A 27,090-nucleotide genomic window follows, 5' to 3' on the forward strand; every position below is an offset into this window, starting at 1 on the left:
AGTCTTGGATAACTATTTTATCCAATAATAGAAAACAACTAGCCCCATGTGTGGTCTGGTAACAAGTATGAGGTTTTGAATGTACTTAAGGTTAAATGTTTTTGCTTTTTTAAGGGAAGTAAACAAATCTTAGTAGCCAGAACACTGGAGTTACAGGATAAAATCATGGTTTCCTTTATTAATTCACACACACTTAAGTAACACAGACTTATAATCTGTAACAAATAGAACAAAGGTTATATCTATAAAACAAGTATCTTGATAAAGTTTGAAAAATTTGGTCATCATCTGGCTATCTTATCAACATGATAATGTCATATACAACCAGTTAAAAACATCTTTGGTGTTTGGATTTTACAGTTTTATTCCAGATGTTTTATAGTTTTTAGACACAGCATGGCATATACAGAATATACATAGCAACAAACCATTTGTTGTAATAAGGTAAATTCAAAACAACACTATTTTGATAATTAGGGAGATAATATGTATAGAAGATTCTAGCTTCCACAGTATTTTGTTTTCAGTATATCTAGGTTTGTGTATATTTTACTTATATTGTTTTTGATAAAACATTTCATATTCTAGGTTTACATTAGAAATTTTGCCAGATATTAATATATATATATAATTTGTATATATAATCTGGAAATCTGTCATATTATGACCATTTATTTTATATTAATTACTATGGCCAAAGTTGATACAATTCTTAAATATACTTAAAGATATCTCCATATTTATTTCTGGCCCTCTTGTTATTCATACTAGAAGTATAAGGGTTCTTATAGCATCTTAGCAAGTATAAGCATTCACTGCATATATTATGTCTGATTCAATATATATTTCTTCCTTTAACACAGTGACACTGTCAATATTCCTTTTTATCTTTCATTCAGGTCTTAGTTTGTGAGGTCTTTAGACTTTAAAAACATTAACTGTGACTAAATAAAACTTAACCACAACATTATTTTTCATCTTTTAAATACAAAACTTGAAAAAAACAAAATACAAAGCTTGATTGTCTGCTCTTACAGAATTGGAAAAGTTTATAATTTTAAGAAGTGCCACATTAAGTAGAACTTTTTAAATTAAAAAATGGTCATGCCAACTTTTCTTTAAATGCTAACTGTTTAATATATATCCCAACTTTCTTCTGCTAAAACATTATATTCCTTTTATAGAAGGTTGGGCTAATAATAAATAAAAATTGTTATATAAGTAAGCAATATTTAAATTGACTACATGGAAATTATAGCATTTATTTAAATTTGATTGCACAATGCTAGGAGCCTTATTTTTTTCACTATTTTAATTTCATGTCCACTCAAAGAACTAGAGCTGGTTTGCACTTCTGTTAGGAAAGAATAAGAATTATTTTTTTTAATTATACTTTAAAACTTTCTTACAATATTAGATAACCCAGTTATAACTTGAGTTAATTTTTTTTAACCCTGTCTCATAAAGAATAATGAACTATCCATTGATGTATATATTTTTGGAGTATATCACCAAAATGTTTCTGGGCTAAAATATTTATGTTGAGGAATAAAATGTAATATCACAGTTATAGAATAAATAATATAAAGAATATTCTGGTACAACCAAAGGCCAGTCCACCTATTGAGAGTATTTTATTTTGCTACATTAATTTTGAAAGTAGCATGCTGTATGTTATGGTCCAGTGTTCTATAATTAGAGCCCTAGTCAAAAAGATCATAAAACAGGGGCTTCCCTGGTGGCGCAGTGGTTGGGAGTCCGCCTGCCGATGGAGGGGACACGGGTTCGTGCCCCGGTCCGGGAGGATCCCACATGCCGCGGAGCAGCTGGGCCCGTGGGCCATGGCTGCTGAGCCTGCGCTCCGCAACGGGAGAAGCCACAACAGTGAGGCCCGCGTACCGCAAAAAAAAAAAAAAAAAAAAGATCATGAAACAATATAATACTCCACCTGTCTGGTGTTTTCAGTATACATTTTAATCCCATATTTATAATTCAGGCTTATTCAGTATATAACAAGGCATTTTTGTTCTAAAACTTTTATAAATTTCTAGAGTCCAAGAATAATTGCATTTTGCTTCAAAAAAAGATTTACATTGGTATTTTTCTTAGCTAATATATTGTAGGCAGTTGTGCTCTTTACCAAAATGTTTTGATGTATTTCCACAGTGCATTCATTCAATTCTGTAAAGATTATATTACTTCATTTTTCTCTCCAGATATAAAATACAGAAAAAATGGAGGTAGTATGAAAGTTAATGTACCCAAAAAAACCTGTTCTGCTTACATTGTGATGTTTTCCTCTTATTTTATAGCTAATATAACATATCCATGATAGCAAAAACAGCTTTAATAAGAGATCAACGTTTTAGGTTTTAATTATCAAGGTTCTTTTTATTATGCCCTGATATAAAAATGAACAAAGATAAGGAAACTAAACCCTCATGCTTAGCCTCATATAGTTCTGAAACAACCAATGACAGTACATAAAGGAAATAGTATTACCTAAGAAAGCATATCTTTTTTTTTTCCTTTGGTATTTTGGAGAAAACATCTAAAGGATAATAATTTTAAAGTATACACTAACAATTTGAGGTTATTTTTAATACTTTCAATGTGTTTCTTGCTAATCATATTTAGGATTTTTGTTTTTAACATGTCTAACTTTGGTACCAAAGCAAAGAAAGCTACACAATATCCACTTACATATTTTTAGCAACACATAGAGCAAACTTCCTAAAATCCTTATTAGTATCTGATCTATTATGCAAACTATTTTTTAAAAGATACTAATAGATGTAAATTTTTCCTACCCTATACATACCCAAATACTGACTAGTAAAGTCAACCTTAGGGTTATTTTATTCAGGCAATATCCAATTGTTTGTGAGAATGGCTCTCAATAAAATAACACATTTAATATCCTAATGTCTGTGACAAAGGAAAAATGAAAAACTCAGCAACAATCCTATGTTTACCAAATACATTTTTATGCCTGTGCCCTAGCTGTGTGTCTGTCTTTAAAGAAAGACTTGTTTAAAACTCAAGCTCAGACTTACCTGCCTTCACATATTGAATATTTAAAACACCTACCTCTACAAACTTACCAATGATGGGTTTTGATAACTTAGTTGAACTTGGCTAGCCCCCTTCACACTACATTAGATGTTAAGCAGTAAGTTTTCATTATTTTTCCTTTGTTTTTCTGTCTGAGATTAGGTTGATTTCCTAATTTTTACACTTAGCTACACAGTTATATATTTATACTGGTTTTTGTGCCCCATAACTCATAGCTTCACTTCTAGATGGTCTCCATGAACTATGGAAAAAGGAAGAAGTGCTATATACTCTCCTTAGGCTAGAAAACCAATTTTATGACATTATTTACATCCAAAAATGTTTTATTTAAAATTTGTTAGGAATTAACTACCTTCTAGAAGCTGATTTTTATGTGGACAACATTTTAAAAAGAAAAAACTTTATTCTTTGAGGATTGATTATTAACTAATAGTTTTTTTTTAACTGAGTCAATGTCATAATGAATGTTAAAAATATTTCCTTTATACTCAGCAAAAAATACTCCTTCTAAATCTTAAAATGGTGTGAAAATCCAACCATCAGCTTTCATGCACTTAACTATATATATTTTCAGTAATTCATTTTATTTTAGTACTTAATGATCTTCTTCTATAACACCAAAATGGGCTTCTTACACATTGTAACTTGATTTATTTAATTACATTCCAGTAATGAGCTGTAAAATGAAACTGAACTCAGGACTAAAAAGTTTTGCTTTTTAAAAATGTAGTGAGTTTCCATAAAATAATTTTTATAGAAATTTAAATATAAAAAGTTAATGCAATAATTTCAGTTTACCAGGATTGAAGGTTCTTTGCTTTAGGAATGCCTATATAAATTCCTTCAGCAAGTGATTTTTAAAGGTAATCTTAAAAATGCTATATGTAGGGTATTTTTTATAATACATCAGTCTGATTCTATAAGCAAGTCATAATCTACCATGCAAAAAATACTGGAAAAGTACCCATCATGCCTTGCTAACTATGGGATTATATAGCTTGAATTTAAACAGAGTTCTGAAGAAATTATTTAAAACGTAAAATAAAGGTGTAGATGTTCTTAGCTTCCAAGTTAGCAAGGACTTTAATACCTTTTGATACATTTTTAAAAATACAATTCAGATGATAGCTAAGAGACCTATATACACATAGGTTTCATCCTGAACTTCTTCAAGGTGTAGCCCATGTCCAACTTTAGCTACATTTCATTTAAAAAGTAAAATATGACAGAGTATTCTTTATGCAATTCATAATAAAGTCTCTAATCTGTGGAAGTTAAAACATGTCTTGACCATCATATATGACATATATCAGATATAATTTACCAGGAATTATCCAGTATGTGGCATTTTAGCTAACAGGGTGGTATTTGCTTTGGTAATAACTAGAGTCAAGGGCATTTAATCTGGTTTCTGCAAGCTTGTTAGGAAAGATGTCATAAGAATATAGTAAGAAATGTTCAGTAAATTCATAGAACTTAAATTGTCAATAAATAGATGAGTCTTTTAATTAGTTCATTTGTATTAAAACTGTATGTACGAAATGAAAAAATTTCAGTGTTTGTGACCTCTAATAAAATTCTCTGGCTTTGTTACTTTAATAATTAATTCAAATAAAACTCTTAAATATTGATATGTTTTCATGTTTAGAGATAAATATATAAAGTATTGATTAGTAAAATGTTATTTTTAAATACTTAGATTTATGAATTTATGACAACATACTTTCACTTAGGGAACTGTTGGATTCAAAAATTTGGAACACTTCTGAAAATAAGAAACACAATAATCTTAAGGAAAAAGAAAAATAGAGACTATAGAGTTATTTAAATTTTTAACAATTTACACTAGAACACATAAGCAGGCTTCAAATACAAAGGAAACTATTGAAAGCAAAAAAAGAAATATATTTCATGATAAGGTAAGCATTTTTTCTAAGTTTCATTTTTGGCACTCTTATGTTTCATAATCTAGCTATCAAGAACCAATTCCTCTTCTTGAAACACTGAATGTATTTTAATTAAGTGTTCTTATTTAGACTTTTCATCTTCAGATCTTTGGATCTGATTTTACTGCTTCCTCTTCCCCACAGTACAGCTCCTTCAGTATACACTCAGGGATTGTCGTGGTGTTGATGTTAAGGATGGTGCTGAGGCTCTGGCACTATAACAAGTTTGAGTCTAGGCTCTCCTGTTTTATAAGCTGTATAACCTTAGCCAAGTTACTTAATGTCTCTGTGTCTCAATTTCCTATCAGTTAAACAGAGTTAGAGTAATACTTCATAGGGTTGATGGAAAAAGTAAATGAGAGAACACAAATAAGGAACACAGAACTGGTTGGTCCTCTTCCTTCACCTTCATTTATCTTCAATTAGAAGATTTCTTCAATTAGAAAATTTGGCAGAATTATGGCCATGGGATCCTCCCCTTTTAATAATCTAGAGAGGACTCATTGAACAAGTATATTTGCTGACATTTCTATTCAAAAAGCAAGTTATTATTTTCGCAGAAGCATGCATAGAAAAGATAAGGTTTTAGAGTCACAAAACCTTACCTGCTATAAATTTTTCATTTTTTTCTACCCTTAACAGTGATGATACACTTGGGTAGTGAGCATTAAAGACTGAAATGCTAATGTCTAGTGTAAGTTATTAATTTTTACTTTCTCATTGCCTGGTTTCTCTGAACTCACAAATGGCAGTCTCATTTCTTTCCAAATTTGAACACTTCTTGTCATTTTCAGTTTTAACTTTTTATATTTTGAGGCTGTTGTTAGATTATACAAGTTTAATTGTTATAACTTATTGGTACATTATTCCTTTTATATTAAGTCTCACTTCATCTTTAGTAATGGTTTTCCCCTCAAAACAGATTGTCTACTATTAATATTATGATACCAGCTTTCTTTTGGTTAACATATGCCTAGTGTTTCTTCATGTCTTATTTTGTTATGTTTAAGTATATACCTTTTAACTACATATAGCTAACTTTAAGCTTGAATATTGCTGTCTTCTGACAGAAAGTCCATCCTATGATATTTTGTTTTATTATAATTACTGATATATTTATATGCATTTCTGCCATCTTATTATGGGTTTTCTTTTACCATATTTTTCATTTTTCTTTGCCCTTTTTTTCACCTTCCTGTCTTCTGTTGGACTGAGTTTTTTAAACATTTCATCTGGCTAAGAAGAAATACATTCTAGTTGTAATATTTTAGTGATTAACTAAATTGTGTAATATTTACACAATATTTATTATTTAATTATTTAATATTTATTATTTAATATTTACAGGCTTTTAACCAGTAGACATTTCTAGATTAGTTCAAAGGAAGTCAGATTACTGAAACTACCATATTTAATGTGTTCCAGAGTAAAGGTTATTACCCTTTTAAAAGTATTTTAATCAGGAAAAAATGTGTAATGAGTCATATTTTTATTGAATGTATTGAATTAAGAGAATAGAACAATGATTCCAATCTGTAACAGTCAACCATAAACTAGTTTTTGAAGGTTCATCTTCCTGTTCAATCCCACAAACCAGTGACTGTCAACCAATGAGGGGGTATATGTACAAGGCATGGCCTTAAGAGTGGTAGCATAGGGAGGTTGGTACCATTTTACCCCTACCATACACTAAGAAAATTAGCAACATCCATTCCCACAGTTATTCCTAGAGCTGTCCCTCCAGCTTACCCAGTGAGCCTTCCAGGCCCTCTGCAGATGTTTCATCCAAAAATCCTTAATGAATTGAAGGCAGAGCTCATCTCTCCTTGGAGTTATTTTCTTCTTGCAGATCATACATTTGGTTTCCTGAAACATTCTGACATCTCATACCATACTGTTCTTAAGTGAGGAGCTGTGTGGACTTGAAAATCTATGGTGAGTAAACTGTGTCATAAACCAAATGGGAATGAAATAGTTCATAGCCAAGGATGGAACTTCTATAATATAGTCTCACCTTACTTTGGTGAAGCTCCAAGTAAGGCTGAAGCTCCCAGTAGCTATTCATGAGAAGAGGCACCGTAGAGAGGATATTGTTTGTAGTTGTCAAGGCCATAGGAAGATCCTCTTGGTGTGTACCTCTTCCCAATCCCCTTTACTCATCATGGAAATTTAAGTAGAAACTGATTAATGTGATATAATCTTAAGCAAGGTATTTTACATATGGTCAACTATTCCGTTAGATGGTTCCCCTTAATTCAGAGGATCTATAACTGGGTAACCCAGGACTACCTAAAAAATAAGTCAGTTTCACCTCTAAGGTTACACTAATGCAGGCCAACACTGGTTAGTCCCTTCTTCTCAGCTCAAAGTAGTTCTTGATGATAGAAGAAAGCAGCTTAGGCTGGGCTTCTCCTATCCTCTATCTCAAAAAAGAATAAGACCCTCTTCTTGAAAGGCGAAAATCCCCACTAATTAACCTTAATTAACTTGGTCGTTACTATTCTGGCCCTTCCAGCAATGTTAACCTCCAAATTTAGTGTGTTCCTATTGATAGAAGTTAACCAGTCCTATCCAAAGCTCCTACAAGAAGGGGCAGGGCCAGCTGTGTTGTGCTGAAATTACATATTTCATACTGTCTTAGTTTTGCAAGGGGCTCCAAGGCTTTGTTCTAGAACTGAACCCCCTAACTTGTACTCTTGGTTACCTCGACCTGTGCCCTAGCTCCCCCCAGGCTCTCTGAACTAGGTAACTTTCTCAGCAAAAATAGACACACGACTGCCAGTAGGTCCATACCTTTTCAGATCCACTGATACTACTCATTCTGGCAAAAGATGAGGGCAAGGACCCATCAAGGTTTACAGCGTCCCAGACCTTACCAGCAAGAACAGTTGTTCTCCATCTGGTAGAACTATGGATAGTGGGGGACTGCCTCTAGGAGGCAATTATAGATTCTCAGACAGCAGCTTTATAGACCAAGTTTTAGTCAAGAGGCATGGCTGCTTCCCCACTGTAACTCAAGGTTACACTAATGCAGGCCAACACTGCAACTACACACTCACTTAGGGGTGAAACAGCCATCCAGGAAACCATCCCTACCATAATGCCCAAGGAGTAATCTGTTGAATGGTTGGTACTGCCACCTGCTACCCAAGCTACTTCATGATTGTAAGTCTTCCTAGTTGGAGGCCCACAACCTGACCAACTTTACTTCAATTTCGGAACTTCCCAGATCTAAAGAGTTATGTGCCAATCATAGATACAGGTATAGGGGAAAAAGAAAAAAGGCCTGTGCCTCAGAGCCCATGTCTCAGCCTATGCCTTCTTGAGCGCATCAACTTAAAATTCAATTTATCAGGCTCTTCTCAGCCCTTATAGAGTCACACAGGTGCTTAAGAAAAATAATGAGGCCTACTTCCAGAGTAAGTGTGAGATTTCAATGAAATGAGACTGTAACTATTTCTTGTTCCTGCCTATTCTTGACCTCCACATAGCCATAGGTCTTCTGACTTCTGAGGTGCCTAATCTATGAGTTCACTTGTGGAATAGCCCTCTAATATACAATGGTGCCACACATATACATTGCCCACAACTTCTTGCATGACTTCATAGTAGACTGTAGTCTACTGGGTTGACAGCTTATTATTACTTTAATGTGACATTCCATGAACACCTGAACAGTGCTCTATCACTCATGCAACACTGCCTCCAAAAATACTCGGAAATGAATAGTTGACAGCCTTAGGGTAGTACTTGGGAGAAACTTTCTTTCTGGTCAAGGAACCCACAAGATGCCAGATAAGGTGTTAGCAATTCTGGAATAGGGGACTTCTTAGATGTCTACAAGTTTATCATCATCTTCTCCCACAAGTGGTTAGGATGTCCTCTCTTGGAAGTGCATCCCTGCCAGTTTTAAGTCTCGCCTATCCTCCACTTGCCACTCTTAAACTGCTGGATTAAATAACACATCACCTCGGTACCCAAAGGGTATTTGCTTTACCTGTTTTGCCTCCTACAGAGAATCCAACTGGTTCATCTTCCATATCACCACAGAATAAGTCATATCCAACTTACCACACTTCTTCACTCAAAATATCCTGTCTTCTGTAAAAATTATGCCCTCTCCTCTTTGGTTTCCCTGTTTTCCTGCGTCCTCCAGTACCACAAATACTCTGGTAGAAGTTAAGTGCCTACACAAATGACAGACTGCACAAAAGGAATTCTATTAACACCCAGCAAGCCAATGTCCAGTGTATTGACCAGCATTAGGCTATAGGTAAGATCATTCAAGTGGAAGACACTGTCCCTCCGTTCATGATAGGAACTGTAAGACTTATAATGGCACTTCGAAGGCAGAAGTTATCAATGCTGGTTTTCCAAGTCTGTTTTCCTTCATCCATGTAAACACATCCCATCTCTTTCACTACTCTGCTATCCAGTGCTGAGACATTACACTCCATCCTAGGTCCCAGTAATCTACCCTAGTAATCCCAGCAGGTAACTGGAATATGTCATATGGAAAGCCCAGGATTCCATTATGAAGAATAAGGAGGATCTAAAGGAACTGGTAGAAATGGTCCTTCCACCTTTAGAATGCCTTCAAGCATTCTTTTCTAAGCAATGTTTCCAAGTAACCAGAAATCTTTTGCCACACCAACTAATAAACAGAAATTGGAGCTGAACAGTAGCACCCAGAATAAATCTGGGGGAACTACCAGCACAGTTTACTTCATGGTGAGCCCTCTCTGCTTGCTACCATGCTTAGAATGGATATCTCAAGGCAAGTTCTCATTTTAAACTTGGCCCTAGCTCTCCAATCACCTATGAGATATAATGCTGGCTTACTATGTTGTAGTCATTGTATAAGTTGATACCTTAACATCTTCTCTGTGATGTTCTCTTATGGAGCCTTGGAGAGATCCCTAAATCCAGTTTGAGATTCCTGGAGCATTGATCATTTCCTCCCTTCACCATCACCTTCAACAAATGCAACAGAAGAGATCTGGATAAGGTACTTAGAAACTTTTAAACTTTAATAAGTTAAAGGAGCAAAGGGAAATTAGAAAAAACTACTTGAAAGTAAATGTATTAACATTTATATTAGCTATTCCACAATTTCTATATTGTATTATAGATCCTGATTGACCAAAAGAAATCATATAAGGTAAATTATGTATGTGGATAACAAAATTAAGACCAAGAAATATAAAGAAAATATTGCCCTTTTGAACTATCTACAGATTTTTAAAATCATACCTATAAACCTAATGTTATTAAAGTTTAAAAAATGTTTAACATACCAAGTACCTCAAAAGAGCTTTATAGGGGCTTTCCTGGTGGTGCAGTGGTTGAGAGTCCGCCTGCCAATGCAGGGGACACGGGTTCATGCCCCGGTCCGGGAAGATCCCACATGCCGTGGAGCGGCTGGGCCCGTGAGCCATGGCCGCTGAGCCTACGCGTCCGGAGCCTGTGCTCCGCAACGGAAGAGGCCGCAACTGTGAGAGGCCCGCGTACCATAAAAAAAAAAAAAAAAAAAAAGAGCTTTATAATTCATCATAGTCCAAACAAACGTGATACCTTTACTTATTAGCTTACTAAACATTTAATAGAGTAAATGTCCTTTTTCAGTAGTCTGAAAAAAACTAAGGATTCTGATCTTTCTATTGCTTACTGTAAAACAGCAGTGGTTGCAGTTATCCTTATTTTAAGGAAAGCAATAAAATTTTTTCTTTAAATTTAAATTTTGCAAAATTAGGAAGCAGAAAACCTATTCTAAATATTCTGAAACCTCAATGTTAAGTAATTAAATGTGTGAGACTAGAGCCACCTACTGGTTAAAGTGTAATGTTACAAAGCACAACTACTGGATTATTAACTAGCAAAGCAGGGAGTCTTAGCAGGGAGTTGTTAAGAATTGAGAATATAAACATAGGCAAAAATCATCTAGTCTAGGACACTGGTTTTTAAAGGTTTAATGAAACAACCTCTTTTTAACAGGAGACCCAACATATATAACAAAGTAAAAACTGAGGGAGGGGGCCTCCAACCCCCACACGCACTAATTTGCCCAGCAGAGGCCAGGCCAGTGACAAACAAGCCATGAGAGGTAGTCTGGGCAAATAACTGTGGTTTGGACAGAGGCACAATGAGAAGGAGTAGTATCAGCAAAGTTGTCTCTTACCCACCTTTCCCCTGGAGACATCTTAGAGACACTGGGGTGCAAAGGACAGTGGTTAATGGACACAGAGAACTGAAGAGTAGGGAGTAGGCTCCTGAAAGGCTACAAACCTCTTTTCACAGGGACATTACTTATGTGCTCATTTGATGCAACACTTCAGAAAGCATTAGTATAACTTTCCTGAAAATGAAAAATAAGAAAATAAGATGTTTGCTTTTTTACCACAGCTAATAAGAACTGAGTTTCTAGGTCTTATGGGTTTTTACCAGCCAGGCCCTGGACTGGTCCAGTCTTGGAAACAAGACCCCAGTTTCAGGTCCCAGCCTCCTCCCTTCAAAAGGGCATGGATGTCCATAGAATCGAGGCAAGAAATGGAGCTCTCCAAGGCCCCTCTCTGTGGCAGAGACCCCCAACCTAGACAGCAGCTTGTCAGCTAGGCTTGGGGTGACAGGCTGGAGCAAAGTTCCAAAGACTCGCAAACATTCCAAGGCCACATGAAGCACAGTACCCAGCCAGGGAGCATCCACTGGGCTCTCCCAGTTCAACTTCCATGGTGCATGCCTTTGGACAAAGCCATTAGTTTGCCGGACACAGCTGGATACTGCCTCCAGGGCCTTATAGATCTGAAAGTTATCATAGTGGTCTGCCACCTGCTTGGGCAAAGTGGCCACTGCGCTCACCAGAGCATAGTCCTCTGCCTGAGCACGACCTGATGGCCCCACCAACCCTGGCTCACTGGGAAAACAGGTAGTGCAAAAAGCCGGATAGGTCCCAGAAGGATTTATTCTGTTGGCAGTGCATCGGTTCAAGAGACCTCCCAAAGCAAATGCCAGCTCGGAATCCAACAACTTAACCACCTTTTCACCATAGTAATCACAGTCCCAGTTGGGGACGCCCTGACGAAGGAGAAAGTAGCGGAAGCCATCCACAGTATAGCGGTCAAGGCATGTCCTGGGATCCACCACGTTGCCCAAGCTCTTAGACATCTTTTGACCACAGACCGTCCAGTGGGAGTGAACATAGATGCGGTGTGGTGGGCTCATGCCGGCCCCTAAGAGGAGGGCAGGCCAATAGATAGCATGGAATTTGAGAATGTCCTTGCCTATGATATGAGAGGTGGTGGGCCACCAAGATTTGAACTCAGCGTTTGGGTAGCCAATTACAGTAAGGTAGTTGACCAAGGCATCCAGCCATACGTAGATGGTCTGCGAATCGTCCCCCGGCACCGGAATGCCCCAGTGCAAGTGGCTACTCCTTCGAGAGACGGATAGGTCAGGCAGCTCCTCTTCCAGCCACTGAAGGACTGCGTGATGGAATGGCTCCGGGGTGATGACCTGAGGGTCGCCCCGCAGCCACCGCTGGAGCGGCTCCCGGAACTGGGAAAGCCTGAAAATGTAGTTTTCTTCCTTGGTCCAGGAGACGGGATGCCCGCTCTCCAGAGATACAGGACACAAATCCCCCGACGGGCCGGGCTGCCTGGTGACCTTGGCTTCAGGCAGGAAGCACTCGTCCGAGGCGCAATACCAACCTTCATAGAGCCCCTTGTAGAGAAGACCCCGAGCCTTCAGCACCCCCCAGAAATGCTGCACAGCCATCCGATGCCGGGCCTCAGTGGTGCGGATGAAGTCGGTGGAGGAGATGTCAGCCTCCCGGAAAAGCTGCTGGAACTGGGCAGAGACTCTGTCGCACAGCTCGGACGGAGCCAGGCCCGCAGCGGCTGCTGCCTGCTGAATCTTGAGGCCGTGCTCATCGGTACCAGTGGAGAATCGCGTGGCGGCGGCGCTGGGAACTCGGAGGCGGTGGTATCGGCACAGGGCGTCAGCCAGTAGCGCCGAGTACAGGTGCCCGATGTGCGGCGCCGCGTTTACGTAGAAGATGGGTGTGGTGAAATAGGCGCGCGCGTCTCGGGTATCGTCCCGGACACCGAGAGGGTCAGAACTGTAGTGGCGTAAGCTAAAGTCCTCCAGGAGCGAGAGCCTACTCGCCCCCGTGCGTCCTAGCAGCCGAAAGGCAGAAATCCGCAGCATGATGCCTGCGAAGATGAAGCGGCGGTGGGGGCGTTCTGGAAGCACGTGTGAGGGGCGCATGCGCAGCCGAGCCGCACCGCCGCTTCCGTCCAGAGAGCCAATGAAGTCCGGCCCCGAGCGCCGGCCCTCCGCCGCTCCGCCCGCGCTCCCCCCTCCGTGGGCTTCGGTTACAGCGGTTGTGAAATGTGGGAGCGAGCGAGAATGATAGCTTAGAGGAACTGGCTGAAGGAGAGGTTATGAAGCAGATAAATCTTTATCTTTGTATAACATACTGCGTGTCCTGCTTTATAATTTTATATTTATGAATCTGGGTTTTTTCTCCAGACTGAGTTGCTTGTGGGCAAGAATTTTGTATTCAGGCATTTCTGAAACACCAGCCAGTGGCTGGCACATTGCAGGAGTGTGCCCTCTACGTAGGCTCTGGTAAACGTAGGCATCTGAAATATCATATACGTTTCCTCTCAGAGCCTAATGGGCACAATAAATCCAGAAGGGAGGGGGGAGATGGGAAGGAAGAAAACCAATGACCTAAAGCACTTGAGTGAAGGATAAGAACTGAAAAAGTAAGAGAAATCCTTTCTCTAAACGCAGTTTTTGTTGAATCAACAAAAGAGGTAGGCTTGTGATGTTCCCAGTCTTTGCAAAGATTACTGAGATCCAGAAAGCTGGAATGCAGTACGTTGTCACTCTGCACCTAAGGAAAAAGCAGTCTTCAAATTTATTTCTCAATGTTGTTGTTAGTAATATTCTTTTTAAATGTCTTGAAGTTCTTCTAGAGCAGTGTTTTTCAAGTTTGCTTTAGTAAGGGAACCCTAGCTCTTTTCGAAAAGGATGACTTGGGAGCCCAGAATTGGATTAATATTAACCCTTGCTTCTTGACATACTCTCATCTTTGGTCTATCTTTTTTTTTCCCCCATTTAACTTAATAATTAAAATAATAATAATTTAGTAATAAAATAATTTTATTTGATTAATTTAATAATAAAATTTAATAATAAAATGGAATGGAACGCCTGTGACCCCACAAGCCAACCTAAGAACTAGAAGTGGTTCTCTAAATGTGGTCCCAAAAGAACAGCATTAGCAGCACCTGAAACCTTGTTAGCAATGCATATTCTTAGGCCCCACACTCCCCTCCTGAATCAAAAACTCTGGGGGTGGTACCCAGCAGTCTAGGTTTTAATGAGTTTTCTAGGTGATTCTGATGCACACCAAAGTTTGAGAACCACTGAACTAGGAGATTACCAGTGATTTAGATCTATGTGCTCCGTTTCTCCTTGTCTTCCTGTCTTCCTCCCAGAGGTCATCATTGTCCTGAATTTTGTACTTTTGCATTTATGTTATTACATATAAAGTATGTCTAAGCAACATATTGTTTAATTTTGCTTGTATGAAACATTCTAAAAAAGGATATCATGGGAATTCCCTGTTGGTCCAGTGGTCAGAACTTGGCAGTGGCTGCAGTAGCTAGGGTTCAATCCCTGGTCCGGGAACTAAGATCGCAGAAGCCACGCGGTACAGCCAAAAAACAAAAAAAGATACCATACCACGTATAGTGTATTCATGTTTTTGCCTGTAACTAGTTAATTCATTTTGACTGCTGCATAATAATTTATGAATTGAGGCATATGGTAAGTTGGATCTGATTTCCCTGGTGATATAGAAAGTAGACCAATCAAATGCTCTTTAGGAGTTACAATAGATACAACAAATATCCTTTGACTACTTAGTTAATGTGCTATTTGATCCAGCAGTTTAAGAAGGGCAAGAGAAGGATAGATAAAACTTAAAACTGGAGGGTATGTACGGTACCCTCCAGAACTACGAGACAAACCCAGTTTAAGTATCTGAGAAATCAGTTTCTCCAGAAATTATTTTTTTTCTCCCCCAATTCTTTTTTTCAGCCTTGTCCATGGAATCAATTCTTCCGTGTACAAACATGCTATTTTTTCTCCCATCTTAAAAAGAAAAAAATTCTCAATCTCCACTACTGCTGCATTTCTTTCCTTTCCTTTATAGCAGAGCTTCTTAAAAGAAATGGCTGGTAATGCACACTTGAGTGGTTCAAGTTTTTTGCTCTTAGAAATCGTACTGCTATTAACTTTCTCATCTACATATATCTCCTGGTACTTATATGCTAAAGTTTCTCATGGGTGTATACCTAGGAGTGCTATTGCTTGATCATAGAGGATGTGAAAGTTCAGTTTCACAAGATAATGCTGTTTTCCAACATGATTAAACAAATTTACATTCCCATCAGCGACATACCCTTAAAGAGGTCTCCCTAATTCTTGATATCATCTACTTCTTAATTTTTTGTCAGCTCAACTAAGTATAAAATGAGTTATCTCACTAATATTCATAGAAACACTAGTCTCAATAACCAAAAGACAGAAACAACCCAAACATCTATCATCTGATGACTAGATAAACAAATGTGGTATTGAATATAACCACGCAGTGGAATATTATTCAGCCATACAAAGTACTGAATGAAGTACTGATAAATGCCACCACATAGATAAATTTTTATTTTTTTAATTTATTTATTTTATTTTTGGCTGCGTTGCTGCGCGTGGGCCTTCTGTAGTTGCGGTGAGTGAGGGCTACTCTTCAATGTGGCGTGCAGTCTTCTCATTGTGGTGGCTTCTCGTTGCAGAGCACAGGCTCTAGGCGCGTGGGCTTCAGTAGTTGTGGAACGTCGGCTCAGTAGTTGTGGCTCACGGGCACTGGAGCGGAGGCTCAGTAGTTGTAGAGCATGGGCTTAGTTGTTCCGCGGCATGTGGGATCTTCCCGGACCAGAGCTCGAACCCATGTCCCCTGCATTGGCAGGTGGATTCTTAACCACTGCGCCACCAGGGAAGTCCCTAGATAAATCTTTGAAAATAACCAGACACAAAAGACCATATGTTTTAGATTCCATTTATATGAAATATTCAGAATAGACAAATGCACAGAAACACAAAGAATATTAGTGGTTGTCAGGTGCTGGAGGAAGGTTGGAATAGAGAGTGAATGTTTAAAGGATATGAGTTTTCTTTTGGGGGTAATAAAAAAGTTCTAGAGCTAGATAATGATGATCATTGTACAACACTGTGAATGTATGGTTGACTCTTGAACAGTATGGGTTTATCCACTTGTATGCTGATTTTTTTCAATAAATACATACTACTGGGGACTTCCCTGGTGGCGCAGTGGTTAAGAATCCGCCTGCCGATACAGGGGACACAGGTTCGAGCCCTGGTCCAGGAAGATCCCACATGCCATGGTGTGGCTAAGTCTGTGCACCACAACTACTGAGCCTGCACTCTAGAACCCACGAGCCACAACTACTGAGCCTGAGTGCCACAACTGCTGAGCCCACACACCTAGAGCTGGTGCTCCACAACAAGAGAAGCCACCGCAATGAGAAGCATGTGCACCGCAACAAAGAGTATACCCCGCTCGCTGCAACTAGAGAAAGCCCGTGTGCAGCAATGAAGGCCCAATGTAGCCAAAGATTAATTAATTAATTAATTTTTAAAAAATTATCTTTAAAAAAATAAATAAATACATACATACTACACAATCCACTGTTGGTTGAATTCACAGATGCAGAACGACTGATACAGAGGGGATACAGAGGGCTGACTATAAAGTTATACTCGAATTTTCCATCATATGGAGGGTCTGTGTCCCTAACCCCCATGTTGTTCAAGGGTTAACTGTACTTAACTCACTGTACACTTTAAAATAGTTAAAATGGTAAATTTTTTACTTGAATTTTACTGCAATAAAATGTTATCTCACTTTGGTCTTGATTTGCATTTCCCTAAATAGAAGTAAAGTTGAGCATCTCTTCATATATTTATTAACTACATATGTTTCTTTGCCGGTGAAGTGCCTATTTATATTTTGTGTCTATTTTTCTATTGGCTTGTCTTTTTATTTATTTGCAGGAGTTCTTTACATATTCTTGATATTGTTCCTTCAATGGTTGACAAATATCATCTACCATTTTGTATCTTGTCTTTTCACATTAAAGAGGCTTAATGAATAGAAGTTCTTAATTTTAATATAGAATTTATCAACATATATCTTATGGTTGTCACCTTACAATTAATCATTTAGGACTATTTTATGATTATCTTTTTGCCTTAAAAATACTCTTAGTACTCTGATGTCAATAAATATTCATATTTTCATATAAAAGTATAACAGTTTTGCTTTTGATGTTCAAGTTGTTTCTGTAGAATTAAAATTTTTATATATGATATGAGATGGGGATCCAATTTCTCCTCCATATAGATAGCTGATTGTCCCAGCACCATTTCCCCACCATCTGCCATGCCACCTCCATCATATGTTAAATTTCCACATACGTATGTTCCCGTTTCTAGGCTCTTTATGCTGTTGAATTGGTTAATTTGTCTATGCCTTGCTAAAAATAGCTTTAATTACTATGGCTTTATAATAAGTCTTAATATATAGAGAACTAACCTCTCCTCATTCTTCTTCAGAAGTATCTTGGACCTTCTTGGCCCTTTTATCTTCCACATAAATATTAAAATCAACTTGACGAATTCCATGCAAAAAAAAAAAAGCCTGTGGGGTTAAGGTCACCATTGTATTAAATCTATAGCTCAGTGACAGGTGTTAAGAGCTGAGAGGGAGATATACTTACAGTATTTTTTGTTGTTGTTGTTGTTGGGGGTAGGAGTTTATTAATTTACTTATTTATTTATTTTTGCTGTGTTGCGTCTTCATTTCTGTGCGAGGACTTTCTCTAGTTGTGGCAAGCGGGGGCCACTCTTCATCGCGGTGCGCGGGCCTCTCACTATCGCGGCCTCTCTTGTTGCGGAGCACAGGCTCCAGACGCACAGGCTCAGTAGTTGTGCCTCACGGGCCCAGTTGCTCTGCGGCATGTGGGATCCTCCCAGACCAGGGCACGAACCCGTGTCCCCTGCATTGGCAGGCAGATTCTCAACCACTGCGCCACCAGGGAAGCCCTGTACTTAGAGTATTAAGTGTTCCTAAAAATGACTATGCATATCGCTCCATACGCTTAAGACTCCTTTAATGCTGTTATAGTTTTATAATTTTCTAAGTGCAAGTCTGGCTTATATTTTGGTAGATTTATTCCTAGAAACAGCATAGTTTATCAATAATGCAAATGGTGTCGTTTTCTGAAAATTATGATTTCCTTAATTGTCTGTTACTGGTATATGAAACTGATAAAAATCTTAAGATATTCTGTTTGAAGAAAGAGTGGCAGGGGGACCCAGAGCCCTGCCTGCTTGGCCTCCCCACGTGATCAAAGCCTGTTCTCTTCACCAAAGGTGGCACCTCTTTGGAATCAGAAGGCTCTGTCATACATAGTTTCAAAACTTCTGATCTAGAAGAATAAATAGTCAACATGTTTTAAAGAATAATAATATTGTCAACTGCTGGACATTGAAAGATTATAAAGCCATAAAAAAATTTAATATGTAATGCTGAGAAGCCCAACTATAGAACAAAATGAAAAGTCAAAATATAATTCTTAGTCTATATAACTATTACATATGTGATGAGTGTAGGATTTCTAATTATTAAAGAAAGAATGGCCCTTTCAATAAGTAGTGCTTTCAATAAGTCATTACTTAGGAAGTTTGACTACATTATGAAACTAATAGTACTTTAAATAGTTAAAACTCAATGTTGGTTTGCTAGCTTGTTAATTCTGGAGAGCATAAACTGGCTTTTTCATCTTTGTGTCCATGCAGTGCCTTATTATATAGTAGGCACTCCATAACACTGTTTAATTTATTTTTTTGGATCAGAGCCACATAAAACAGATTGGATTCAAAAATTACTATTATGCAAAAACTTTTTTCTGTAGGGAATGGGTTGAATGATACATATTATCTCTCTCTTTTTTTTTTTTTTAGAAGATATTGGAGGTAGGAGTTTATTTATTTATTTACTTACTTTTACTGTGTTGGGTCTTCGTTTCTGCGCGAGGGCTTTCTCTAGTTGTGGCAAGTAGGGGCCACTCTTCATCGCGGTGTGCAGGCCTCCCACTATCGCGGCCTCTCTTGTTGCGGAGCACAGGCTCCAGACGCGCAGGCTCAGCAGTTGTGGCTCATGGGCCCAGTTGCTCTGCGGCATGTGGGATCCTCCCAGACCAGGGCTCAAGCCCGTGTCTCCTGCATTAGCAGGCAGATTCTCAACCACTGCGCCACCAGGGAAGCCCCATATTATTTCTTAAAAGCTTTAAGACTTTGGTAAACTCAAGTGTTCCAAACTTGAGTAGTTACTATGAGAATAATATGCTACCAGTTATGGAGAATGTTTTCATAAGGTTCATTCATTCATTCAAGGACTAAGTGAGCTCATACTAGAACACAGATAAGAACTGGTACTATATCTCCATCATATCCAGCCACATAAGAGTCTGCACTTGGGGAAACCCCCTTTACAATACAGAACTGAAAGCTGTCCCTGAAATCTACGATTGGCAGCAAATGTAAATCAATACTGAAATAATGACCAATGTTAGAAAACATTTATTCCAAAAATTTATCCTAATTACTGTAAGTACTCAATATACGACAAGCCTGGGGACACACGATTAATAAAAGATTTTCTATGAAAACAAATGTAGTTGTGACAGCTGGATATCAGTGTGTGGGGGTGCGGAGAACAGACTTAGATCCACATCTTACCGTGTGTACTACAATTGCCAGATACATCAGAGTTAAGCAAGAAGTAAGGGTGTGATGAATAGGTGGAGCACAGATTTTTTAAGACAGTGAAAACTATTCTGTATGATTCTATAATGGTGGGTGTATGTCAATATATGTTTGTCAAAACCCATAGACGGTACAACACCAGGAATGAACCCTAATGTAAACTATGGACTCTGGGTAATAATGATGTGTCAGTGAAGGTTCATTGATTGTAACAAATGCACCACAATGGTGCTGGATATTAGTGGAAGGTTGTGCATGAGTAGGGATAAGGGGGTATGTGGGAACTTTCTGTATTTTCTGCTCAATTTTGCTGTGAACCTAATATTATTCTAAAATATCAAGCTTATTTATTTAAAAAACAAAATAAAAAAACAGAAAACAGATATTTGTTTCAAATGGAGAAATATGTTATTGAAGAAATGTACATATTTCTGGAGATGCAGAAAATTTTTTGACTAAAAGTATTTGTCTAAAAATGTACAAGCATTAAAGAGGCATGGAGCAAATACATGTGATAACCAACAAAATCTTACTGCCCAAAATACAGTTTTAAAGGAAAAAAAAAATCTGGGACTTTCCTGAAGGTCCAGTATTAAGACTCCATGCTTCCAGTGTAGGGAGCACATGTTCAATCCCTGGTCAAGGAACTAAGATCCCACCTGCTGCAGAGTGTGGACAAAAAAAATAATAATAATAATAAGGTTAATATCTTAAACAGTTTATGGCCAACCACATATTTATGTAAGTAATGTAAATGAATTATTTACCCATTAGAATACATTTTCTCTGCTTATTACTTTCTAACTGATTTCCTTGTATGTAAACTCTTTCCTTTGACCATTTATGAAGTAAAATCTAAGTGTTTAGGAAATAATCCAATGTGGAGAAAAAAGTAATCTTTATAAAATTCTTTACCATGAAACTTTGAAAATAGCCAAAATGCTGCTTATTAAACATAATATTAATACAATGAAATCCCATATAATTGTTAAAATAGAGGGAATGTGTGCCATATGGACATGGAAATGTGTTTTGAGACATCATTAAGGGTCAAATAAAATTTTATTTTGTTGGATTTTTGGAGAGAAAAATGATTAAGTGATGGCTTAGTTGTGAACAAAAGGAAGTGCAGTTCCTTTCACTAGAGATAAAAGAAATTCTTTAAGGACATAATAATGCATCCTATTCATTCATTTGTTCAGTCATCAACTCAACTGGACTACTGCAATACTCTCCTGAATGACTAGTCTCCCCCCATTCTTGCTCCTATTAAGACCATCTTCCTCAAAGCAGCCATAGTAACCCATCAAAAACACAAACTTATGTCACTTGCCTATTTCAAGCTCCTCGTTTGACTTTTCCATTGGATTATTTGATTCTCATTTGCTGCCTACAAAATAAAGTCAAAATTCCTTTTATGCAGCATATAAAACCCATTACAACTGGCTCTTACCTCCCTTATAGCTTAGTCTTCTTTCAAAGAAGACTACTAGAGACGTGTTCTAGTAATTATGTTACTAGATGTGTTCTAGTAATTATGTTACTTCTTTATGTTCTAGTAATTCTCAACTGCTTCATGTTCCTTCAAGTTCATACCATACTGTTTCATGATTCCATAACATTGCTCATGCCTTTCCCTTTTCCTGGCACATGCTCCCCACATTTCTTTATCTATCTTATGCATATTCATCCTTCAAGACAGCTCAGATATCATCCTCCAAGCTGAGTTAGAGACCCCTTCTAGGGTTTCTATAGCAACCTATGCATACTTCTATCTTAGCAGCTACCAAATCAAATTGAAATTACCTGTTTATAAGTCTGTCTTCTTCCCCATTAAGCCTTAAGTTTCTTTAGGGCAGAGGCCATGTTTAGTCAACTTGTGTACCCAAACAGCATCTAATTTAGTGCCTGGAATATAGCAGGCGCTTAATAAATATAATGAATATTTCATAAATAATACTCCAGGCTCTGCAATAGGAACTAGTGAACTTCAAATATTCTATTTCTGCCATCCAGGAGCTCACAGCAAAAGAGGACATGAAAAATGACAGGCATGGAAGCACTGGGAATAGTCAAATGAGTCACACTAGGTCAGAGTCTGCTGTCTTTTTAGCCAAATTTACCCAGAAATTGCTACCACCAACCATGCTCACCCTTGAGAATGAAGGACTATGGAATTTTCCTCTTTTAAAAAACACTTCTGAAAAGTAAATTGTTTCAAGACAAGGAGGTGGAAGGAAGAGACAAGAGGTCATAGTGATATACAAACTAAATAATCCATACCCTTTTGAGAGTTTTCATGTGCACTCTTCAATGTAATTGAAAAATCTTTCCAGGCTTGTGTTCTATAAAATCTGAAATGTGAGATTTATTTTGTAAATAATGGGAATGGTGGCAGAATCACTTCCCTTCTACTACTATTCTCAACACTTTTATAATGTAAGCACATTAACAAATTTATGCTATTGGCCAGGCATAATGTTAAGATATGAGATAAGATTATCTCATTCAACCTTCATAACAAGCCTATGAGGTAAGTATTATTATTAACTCCATTTTATAGGGGCGGAAATTGAAACCTGAAGAGGTCCAGTAAGTTGCCCAAGATCACGTCTCTAGTAGGCATTAGAAGCAGTATTTGAACCCAGGCGGTATGATTTCAGGGCTCACAGTTTTGATGGGTACACCACACCACATGATGCGTAAATAGTAAAATACAATAAACACTCATTACAATTGTTCCATTAGAAATTGTTCTTGACTTCAGGTAAATAGCAATTTATAAGACTGAGTGAATCAAGTTGTCAGTTTTGTTGTTGTTATTGTTGTTGTTTTTAATTAATGATACTCTGGGACCTGTGGAAATGTTACTAGTTATTATCATAAGCCTTCTAATGGTAGAGTTTTTTAAACTTTATAAATGTTAGGGAAACTAATTATCCACATTACTGTCTCTTCTTTGCAATTAAATAGTCTTTTTATTATGATATTTAAATATAAACATTTTATATGCGGCAGTTTAACTAGTACATGATTTTTCCAGCCAAAAAAAACCCTTCATTTGGAAAGAAATCCTCAAAAATGCTATCTAAAGACTAAAAGTGGGTTGTTGTTTTTTTAACTTTAACTTTTCTCCTTTTAGACTCCAGAAACAGTTTCCTGACTTCCTTTCTGGAAATGATTTTTGTTTCCAACCATATTGAGAATCTTTTTTTTTTTTTTTTTTTCCATTTTCTCTCTCTCTCTCTGTCTCTCTCTCTCCTTTTGCTTTCTTGGTAATAGCAGGGAGGAAGGGGGGGCAGTGGGCACAGGAAAAAGGGAAAAGAGAAAACAGAAAAAGAATTGCACACCACTATGTCTGAATATAGCCTCTACTTGTAGATAATTCCATCTGATTTGCACTTTTGCCTTTTTATTTCCGTTTTTGGACACCTCCTTTATCATCCAGCTAACTGGGATAGACAAAGCACTGTTGGTGCCCTGAGCGACAGAACTCTGGTAGGGGGCTGGCTGTAAATTGACGTGGCATGGAAATTCTCCGCTAAGTTGTAGCAGCTTGCATGTTTCTCCTAAGATCAAGCCCAGCCTCCCGGAGCTGTAGCTTAATCATCATGGGTTCAACGACTTTACAGAAAAATGGATAGAAAAATTCTTCAGCTCCTTTCTTTGGACTCAAATGTTTTCTTTTTGAGTATCTATGGTTTAGCTGAAAAAATCAAAGCAGTTAAGTCTGTAACTTTCTTTTTGCAGCTTAAACAACAGAATTTGCTGGTCTCCCTCCCCTATCCTGCAATTTAATTCCTTACAGATTTTGCCATGGGGTGCGGACTTAGAAAGCTAGAAGACCCTGATGATAGCAGCCCTGGAAAAATATTTTCTACCCTGAAGAGACCGCAAGTGGAAACAAAGACAGAATTTGCTTACGAATATGTATTGCTGGATTTTACTTTACAAGGTACTTTTTGCTTCTATTTTATTTGTTTTTATGAAAGATTTCAGAGATAAGGGACTTCTAGTTCTTTTAAGTGTTGGTTTGTGGATTTTTAAACTGTTCCTCATAATCAGATTGTACAATCAATCTAACAATAATGCTTTGTTTCTTAATTACACTCTGAAAGATTTTTGTTCTGTTTGGTTTTTGTAAATTTGGTTCATATGTACTTTATAAAATTAGAAAAACTGCTTGGAAATAGTCCTTTCATTTTTAAATCAAATGCTTATTTGTAGAAGGACACATGAAAAATGTTCGCTTTCCAGCCAAATAGGTCTAGCCTTAATGACAGTTTGTGTTTTGAAAAAGATCTGAAAGGCACAAGAAGGTAGCATGTAGGAAATATTACTTGCCTCATGTGGAAGAGTATTTGCTAAGACAATTCTGAGGTTTCCAACTGTGTTAATGTTGTGATTGTGGTAGTCATTTGATATTTTTGACCAAACTAAATTTGAAGTTTGAAAATACAGAAAAAAAGATAGTCTTCTGTAAGATACTTCCTTTGCTTGCCCTGTCCCTAACAGAGAAACTCCCTGTTCCAGAAAGTTGGAAACACAAATAAACAAGCCCAGATGGCAGCCCTGTGTAAGGAACAGAGGCAGCTCAACTTCACAAATACTTTACCTCACTTCTTTTGGAAACTTTACTGTACAATCGCATTGATAAAACTGAGTTTTTAAAAAGCAGAACTATATCTTTAATTACAGGGTATTAAAAATGAAATTGAGTGTCCTGCTTGCTGTTAGAATTTCCAGATGTCAGTATTTTAAGTTCTTATTACAAAGTTAAGCTTTTAATTCTAATAAGCCGCACGTTTTATCAGTTAATAGATAATTTATACTAAGTAGATTATGTTGGATATTAATTTCTTTTCAACTTAAACACAAATTCTCCATTTTTTTTGGTTTGCTCTGTGAACAGTGCATCTTTGTGCAAGAAGCAAGAGCAGCCCATTTTTCTTTGTCAAAAACTGAGCTAGCCAGCAAGCAAACTCCCTTCCAGAGACATACACAAAGTCTGTACATATACTTTTAACATATTTACATTTCCATTTTTACCTAAGGCTAAGGCTACCAAAGGGGAAAATGTCAATATTCTTAATTTTCTTTTTAATTATGAAAGTTAAAAGTAGATTTAAAAAAAAAAGTAGATTAAGATAATGGTGACAATCAGAGAAGTAACACTCAAATGAATTTTTTCTATACTTTTTCAAAAAACATCATTTGAGAAAATATTTGTGATGTGGTCCTATGTTTTCTCCATTGATTGTCCTTGTCAATTATCTTTTAGGACAAGTTTTTGTAAATCCACAGGATGCAAACACATATTTTCCTTAACCTCAAAACCTTGTCTATTCATAAAGTTTAGGCCAGAGCCATTTTGATCTGTGCTTTAAGATTTGCTGCACAACCCCCATAGGTTTTAAAGTAACTTGAATTTTTTTTTTGATTTATTTCCACCCAACCATGTTAGCAATCTCAAACAAATTTGTATAAATGCAGCCATCATTGAATCAGAAGGATCTACAACTTTCTTCAGAAGTCATTTTGGTTTTATTATTATCAGAAGCCCTTCTCTCTGTGAAAGGAGTAAAATTTCTACCTTCCACTCTAGGTGTGTGGAGGAGGTAATAGAGTATTACACTATAAAGTGTAAGTATGGGCATAGTTTGCAAATGTTAACTCAGTAAGCAGGCACATATTTTAAAGTTGCACCTGGTTCCTATTTGGTCCAGGGGCCCAGTCTCCTGGTGTCCCTTTTCTCTACAATTCTTCCACATGTTTTTTGTTCTGTTTTGTTTTTGTCTTTGCCTTTGCCTTTGCCTCTGCCTCAGAAGCCAAGACTCTGTATCAGCCCAGCTCCACAAACCACCTTCCTCTCTTCTGTTGTCTCTGACGCCCACCTATTCCTCCAGTGTGTAGAGAAGTGAGTCACATGGGGGTTAAAATATGCCAGCCTTCTTCATATAGTCCTGGCCATTCTGACCTGTGGTTGCTGTGAGGACTACTAAATAGTGGCATCTCCTGCCTCTCAGAGACCACGTGCAGTGAGCAACCTTTCAGGAAACAAATTGGTCTAGTGACAGCTGTGTGTGCTCACGAAGAGCCTGTCTCTTACCTTGTTTTCCTCTGTTTTTCCAAACAGAGGACATGGGACAAGTCCCAGTGGGGCAAGAGGAGACCCTTTGAAATTTCCAGTGCCCTGTGTTATGGTGGCTATAGTTATCTTGAACAATTTATTGATTTTCCATTTAGTTCCATGCTCTGTGTGCATGTGTGCATGTGTGCGTGTGTGTGTGTGTGTGCCTTTCCCACACTTTTTTTTTTTTTGGTAGGGGTACTTTGAGCCATGACTTATATATCTCTATGGGAGAAATAATAGCCTAATCATTAATTGCATAAGGCTCTGGAGTCAAGTTCCTGGGTTCTGAATCTAGGCTCTTTCACTCATTAACTTGGCAAGTTTATAAATTTTGCTGTATCTCAGTTTCCTCATCTATAAAATGGGGGTTCTGATGGTGCTTGCATAATAGAGTTATTTTAAAGATTAAAGGAGATTATACAAAATAATCTCCTTGAAAAGGTACCTGGCACTTAGTAAGCACTTAATAAAAGTTAACTATCCCTCCTGGCTTTATGCCAGATCTACTAACCACACTAGTGAGATTTCAGCACAATTTTTGTGATAAATTTTCTGGATTATTGTATAGTAATCTATACATGTGTATGTATGAGAGTGTGTCAGTATATATATGAGTACATCATCGAGTTTCTTGGCGAAAAGTTAAATTAACTCTGCAAATAATCCAGAAGGGTTGGTTTACCTTCTTGTGCAATCCCAGAAAACAATCTGAATAACCATGGCCTTAAGGATTTTTAGAGCATGTATAGCTTTATGGTTAAAAAGGAATTTCTACAGTATTAAAAACCCAATAGAAGGACAGATGGTAACTTCCTTATTTGACTTTCTAATAGAATCATGTAAAACACATTGAGTAAAATTTTCCTGGCCCCTAGCTTGCTTTCTTATTATGAGAACAAGAAACTCTCATTGTCTTTTACCATCACTGTAACAGTAGTAAATACATTGATGTATGGATTCTGTAGAAGATGCTGATAAGTAGTGAAAACACAAAAAGGAATAAGACATAGTTTCTGCCCT

General features: G+C 37.4%; 2 protein-coding genes across 2 annotated transcripts in view; one reads left to right on the top strand and one right to left on the bottom strand.

Moving 5' to 3' along the window:
• Positions 1–11,059: 11,059 nt before the first annotated feature.
• On the bottom strand, positions 11,060–13,238 carry MARS2 (methionyl-tRNA synthetase 2, mitochondrial). Its single transcript, XM_082658555.1, has one exon. The coding sequence runs from the start codon at positions 13,221–13,223 to the stop codon at positions 11,442–11,444; it is 1,782 nt and encodes a 593-aa protein (XP_082514681.1). The 5' UTR covers positions 13,224–13,238; the 3' UTR covers positions 11,060–11,441.
• A 9,815-nt stretch (positions 13,239–23,053) lies between these two features.
• Positions 23,054–27,090, top strand: part of RFTN2 (raftlin family member 2) — a 61,449-nt gene continuing 57,412 nt past the window's right edge. The window contains exon 1 of the mRNA XM_082657683.1: positions 23,054–23,892. Within this exon, the coding sequence (XP_082513809.1) occupies positions 23,754–23,892 (139 nt within the window). The 5' untranslated portion in view covers positions 23,054–23,753. The remainder of the gene's footprint in view (positions 23,893–27,090) is intronic.

This window comes from Grampus griseus, assembly GCF_964374135.1.
Source record: "Grampus griseus genome assembly, chromosome: 7".
Classification (NCBI taxonomy): Eukaryota; Metazoa; Chordata; class Mammalia; order Artiodactyla; family Delphinidae; genus Grampus; species Grampus griseus.